Source organism: Octopus bimaculoides, chromosome 26 (assembly GCF_001194135.2).
Source record: "Octopus bimaculoides isolate UCB-OBI-ISO-001 chromosome 26, ASM119413v2, whole genome shotgun sequence".
Classification (NCBI taxonomy): domain Eukaryota; kingdom Metazoa; phylum Mollusca; class Cephalopoda; order Octopoda; family Octopodidae; genus Octopus; species Octopus bimaculoides.
In genome coordinates, this window is record NC_069006.1 from 11,198,015 (window position 1) to 11,203,723 (window position 5,709).

General features: G+C 36.0%; 1 protein-coding gene across 1 annotated transcript in view; it reads left to right on the top strand.

Annotated features, from left to right (window-relative positions):
- Positions 1-4,116: 4,116 nt before the first annotated feature.
- Positions 4,117-5,709, top strand: part of LOC106874848 (cytochrome b5 domain-containing protein 1) — a 12,286-nt gene continuing 10,693 nt past the window's right edge. The window contains exons 1-2 of the mRNA XM_052976908.1: positions 4,117-4,132; positions 4,858-4,934. Of these exons, the coding sequence (XP_052832868.1) occupies positions 4,117-4,132; positions 4,858-4,934 (93 nt within the window). The remainder of the gene's footprint in view (positions 4,133-4,857; positions 4,935-5,709) is intronic.

Consider the following 5,709-nt stretch of genomic DNA (forward strand, 5'->3'; position numbering starts at 1 on the left):
GTATATATATGCACATATATGTATGTTTGTGTGTCTGTGTTTGTCCCCCCAACATCGCTTGACAACCGATGCTGGTGTGTTTACGTCCCCGTAGCTTAGCAGTTCGGCAAAAGAGATCGATAGAATAAGTACTAGGCTTACAAAGAATAAGTCCTGGGGTTGATTTGCTCGACTAAAGGCGGTGCTCCAGCATGGCCACAGTCAAATGACTGAAGCAAGTAAAAGAGTAAAAAGAGTGTGTATATATATATATATATATAACAATTGGAGAGACCACTATGTGGATCCTTTGTATGCTAAAAATAGATGTCAAACTGTCTTACCACTAAATCTGTGTTCTCAAATTAGCAAGATGCTAGATGTTTACAAGCTAAACAAATGAAAAGAAATAAACATAGCACTTAATTCCATATGTATACATACACATGTACAGACAGACAGACAAATAGATTGATGAATAGATAGGAGAGGGGTGGGAGGGAGAATGAAGGAAATGAAGGAGGGAGAGAGTGATGGATTGACGACTAGAAATATTCAGACAGACAGCTGGTTAGAGAGAGAGAGAGATAAATAGATAGATAGATGGATAGACTAACGTAGCTAAAGTGAGTGCCACCCAGGGCGGCCTTTCCTTTTGCTGCCCCTAGGCACCACAAAAAATACAGAGTATCAAATAATAGCAAATTTGCATTGTAATCCTACCTACATACTATAATACTATATGTGTGTGTGTATATATATATATATAGAGAGAGAGAGAGAGAGTGAGAGAAAGAGAGAGAGAGAGAGAAGGGTAAAGACCCATTCAGACATGAATGACTATGGGATTTGCATCTGGAAATTTCCCCTCTGAGGCACAAGTCCGGACAAGATTGTTTGTGGAAGACCAGCAGTCACCCATGCACACCAATCTCAGTCGGCACTTACATATATATATATTATATATATATATAGATAGATAGATAGATAGATAGATAGATAGATAGATAGATAGATAGATAGATAGATATACAGGGTGTCCACAAAGTCTGGGTACATGGGGATTAACACATGCTTTTAAAACAAAACAATTTTATTTAATTTTAATGTTAATAAATAATATTTTCAAAATGATTTCTATCATTTTCAATGCATAACTTGATGCACCTTGCAAAATCCAGGTGAACTTGATTAAACAAGTCTACGTTGCCATCAGTTTCAGCACACTGACTGGTAATGTGTTCTCTCATGTGGTTTAAATCTGTAATCTTTATTGAGTAAACTTTCTCTTTCAACATACCCCAGAAAAAGTAAAAAAGGAAAATTATTATTTCTTATATTTAATTGTTTATGTTATGATTTTATTTACTCCCTGTACCCAGACTTTGTGGACACCCTGTATATATCTGTAATATAATATGTAACAATTATTCAATTGCTATATATATATATATATATATATACATATACATATATATACATACACATATACATAAATACACACCATTTTTATTCATGAATAAGTTGCATCCCTAATTCAGTGTTAAATCTTAGTACAAAATATTTTTTCCTTCATAGTTTTAGCTTTCCCCCCTGTATGTCACACTCCAGATTTTTTTCAGTTCAAATTAAGTATAAAATAGCATGCTTTATATATAATCAAATATAGCATGTGTGCATAGATATATAAGAAAAGAGATTACAAAAGAATAAACGATTATCTTGTGAATTTCATTAGCTTACAGCTGTTTCCACTAGATATGGTGAACTCATAGTTGAGTGCCTGAGTAAAACCTTACAGCTTCATCAGAGCCTCAAACATGAACTGTTTTCTTAATACCACTCTGTACTCAAATGACACTTCATACACAAATATATTGAATTCTACACAAAATATATATACATATATATCATCATCATCATTTAATATCCACTTTCCATGCTGGCATGGGCTCACCCACTACACTCTCGGAGTGGTTGGCGTTAGGAAAGGCATCCAGCTGTAGAAACTCTGTCACATCAGATTGGAGCCTGGTGCAGCCATCTGGTTCGCCAGTCCTCAGTCAAACTGTCAAACCCATGCTAGCATGGAAAGCGGACGTTAAACGATGATGATGATACATATACAATTCCAGCATAGAAGGTGTTTATAAGTCATTTAAAAAACACACAAAAACTGTTAGATTCACTTCGATGTTTAAATTTAATTTGTGTCAAAATATTTTCGTCACTTTGAAATATTTTGACACCAATTAAATTTAAATATTGAAGTGAATCTAATGGCTTTTATGTTCTTTAAATGGCTTATAAACACCTTCCACACTGCAATTGTTTTTGTTTCACCACGCGATCTCAGATCAAGTCACTTGCTATGCAAGTACATCTCTGTATATATATATATATATATATATATATATATATATATATGTGTGTGTGTGTATATATTGTGGTACCAAAGTGTAAAGTTCCATCTTATGTAATGAGCTCAAATCAGCATCAAACAATTTATAAATATATTTATTTGTTCAAAATATAATCACCATCATTGGCAATAACATTTTCCCACCTCAAAGCAGCTTTCTGATTCCTTGTGCATCAAAACAAAAAATCAAGTTGTTCAGAAGAGAAAAGTGTTTCAAATACGATTTCAACATTGCCCCAGCTTCTGAATGTTTTCCCTCTGGTAAAGTGTTCAAATGACCTGAATCAGTAAATATTTGATGGTTCTACATCTGGTGAGAAGGGAATGTAAAGTAAAGTTTCCCAGTCTAATGAATTTAGCCTTTCTTGGGTTATCTTGTTGGACCCACTACTTCATCCTCAACTCATGAGGTATTCATTTCCATTCTCTATACACTTTCCCAATTTGCTTCACTTGATCTCCCACAGAGGACCGTGGTTTGTTAAACCTCCAGGATAAGTCCCCAATACTTTGACGTAAATCCACTTCAGTTTTTGTTTTCACTCCCTCGTTATTGTGAACAGTTGGGTTTCCTGATTGATACCCATCCAAAAGATTGAAATCACATCTTTTACTTTCTGAACCTTCTAGCATTTAAAGCAACCATCTCTGGCCAATGGTCAAATTTGGCCTCTCATACCTACCCTACTATATCATTCTTAGATAACCTAAGAAAAACCACGTGGTTCTGGGTTCAGTTCCACTGTGTAGTACCTTGGGCATCTTCTACTATAGCCTCAGGCTGACCAAAGCCTTTTGAGTGGATTTGGTAGACGGAAACTGAAAGAACCTCGTCGTGTATATATATGTGTGTGTGTGTGTGTGTGTGTATTTGTGTTTGTTCCCCCACCATTGCTTGACAACTAATGTTGGTGTGTTTACATCCCTGTATTCTAGCAGTTCGACAAAAGAGACTGATATAATAAGTACTAGGCTTACAAAGACTAAGTCCTGGGGTCGATTTGTTCGACTAAAGGTGGTGCTCCAGCATGGCCACAGTCAAACGACTGAAACAAACAGAACAAAAGAATAATCTCATCATTGAAGTCCCAAAACTACAAGATATTGCTTGATTTATTCAAAACAATTTGAATAAAGAAGCTTTACATTTGACAGCATCCCCTGAATGGCTGAAATATTCTTTTCTACCCTAGGCACAAGGCCCGAAATTTGGGGGGAAGGGGGTCAGTCGGTTAGATCGATCCAAGTATGCAACTGGTACTTAATTTACATTATTTACATTCGACAGATATTTGTCCTCATCTTGTTTGTTGTTAACGTGTTTCAGCTGATATACCTTGATATACATTGTGTTAACAACAAACAAGATGAGGACAAATATCCGTCGAATGTAAATAATGTAAATAATGTACATAATTCCTCATCTCTTAAATATAGAACTGGTACTTAATTTATTGACCCCCCCCCCCCCCAAAAAAAAAAGGATGAAAGGCAAAGTCAACCTCGGTGGAATTTGAACTCAGAACGTAAAGACAGACAAAATACTGCTAAGCATTTCACCCGGCATGCTAATGTTTCTGCCAGCTCGCTGCCTTTGAATAGCTGAAATATCAACCGACTTTTGGTCTTTCCAAATACCCACACCATTAGGATATCTTGTACATAGGTTTCCCATTGCATGTGTTGCATTGTTGCTCTTATAAAATTCTCAAAGCATGCAGTACCAAATAAGTGCCTCACTAAAGTTCTTGTCTTACATGGGCCATCAGATAGGACACACACACACACGCACACGCTCATACACACACACACGCGCACACACTCATACACAGACACACTGCATATGTCCGTATGACTGATTGATCATTAGCTTTATGCTGATTGGCTGATTGCAAAGACACCTTTTAATTAGTGAATTTGGGAGGTGGAAACTGTGTGAAACTGTCATATATACACGTATGTATTTGTTTGTCCCCCAACCACCAATTAGCATGTGTTGGTTTGTTTACATCCCCATGACTAAGCAGTTCAGCAAAAAGGGAACTGCTAGAATAAGTACCGAACTTAACAAAATATAAGTGTACAGGGGTCAGTTTAGAAAATTACTATTTGTAAATCCCACAACAAGAGATACTCAGCAACAGTACTTTGGAGTAAAGATTATTTGCCAGCATAACATGGCAGTCCTGGTTTAGGACGAATGTTGCTGGTGCTAAATTACAGCAACATTCGTCCTAAACCAGGACTGCCATGTTATGTTGGCAAATAATCTTTACTCCAAGGGTCAGTTTGTTTGGCTAAAAACCTTCAAGGTGGTGCCCCAGCATGGCCACAATCCAATGAACAAAGCAAGGTGAAGATAAAAGATAAAAAATGAATAGAGCAAAAAGAAACCAAAAAGAAATCATTATTCAAACATGGACTAAATCCTTCCTTCTGTGTTTGTCTCTCTTTAGGAAATGTACTTTTGAAGCCAATCCTTGATGTCGGTGGCACTGATATCTCCCATTGGTTTGACAAGATCACTCATGACGTGAGTTCAGTCTTTAACCATCTTTTACAGTCTTACATTTTACATATCGCCACAGGTTCAACATCGATTTTCCAGAGTCTTTGGTTCCAGAACCTTTCCAGGTTTTCAATTATTTTTCTGAACCACTGGGGTGGTCGTGTTGGTGAACATACTCGAAATTAAACAAATATTAGATTTACTTAAATAATTAAATGAAATACGGGTAGCTGTGCATTTTGGGTAAATGATACAGGTTTGCTAATACTGTACATGCAAGGTAGTAGTCTGTTCATGGTACCAGTAAACTAGTCTGGATGGTCATGGAAATTCTAAGTTTTCACTTGAGTATTAATGCAGATTATAAAAGGTTCCAGACCATCAATGTCCGGAAAGTTAGTGTTGTAATTGTACTCATATTTATGTAAATACAGAACTAGTGTGTGTGTTTAGGTAATGTATATATAATATATTTATTTGAATATACAACTAATATATATATATATATATCAGGTTATCCCATAAGTTCTGTCCGAATTTTGAATAAAGAAAACAAGTGATCAAATGTTATATTTAATTGAAATTTAATCATCAATGTACTTTCCCTGATTATCTATGACTTCCTTCCATCTATTTACAAGCTTTTTAATCCCATCAATGTAAAACTCTTTTGGTTTCAAAGCAAAGAACTCTGAAATATCAGTTTCGACCTCCCCCTGGCTTGCAAAAGTTATGTCCCCCAAATGATTCTGTAAACTACGAAACAAATGGTAGTCTGAAGGAGCAAGGTCGGGAGAAT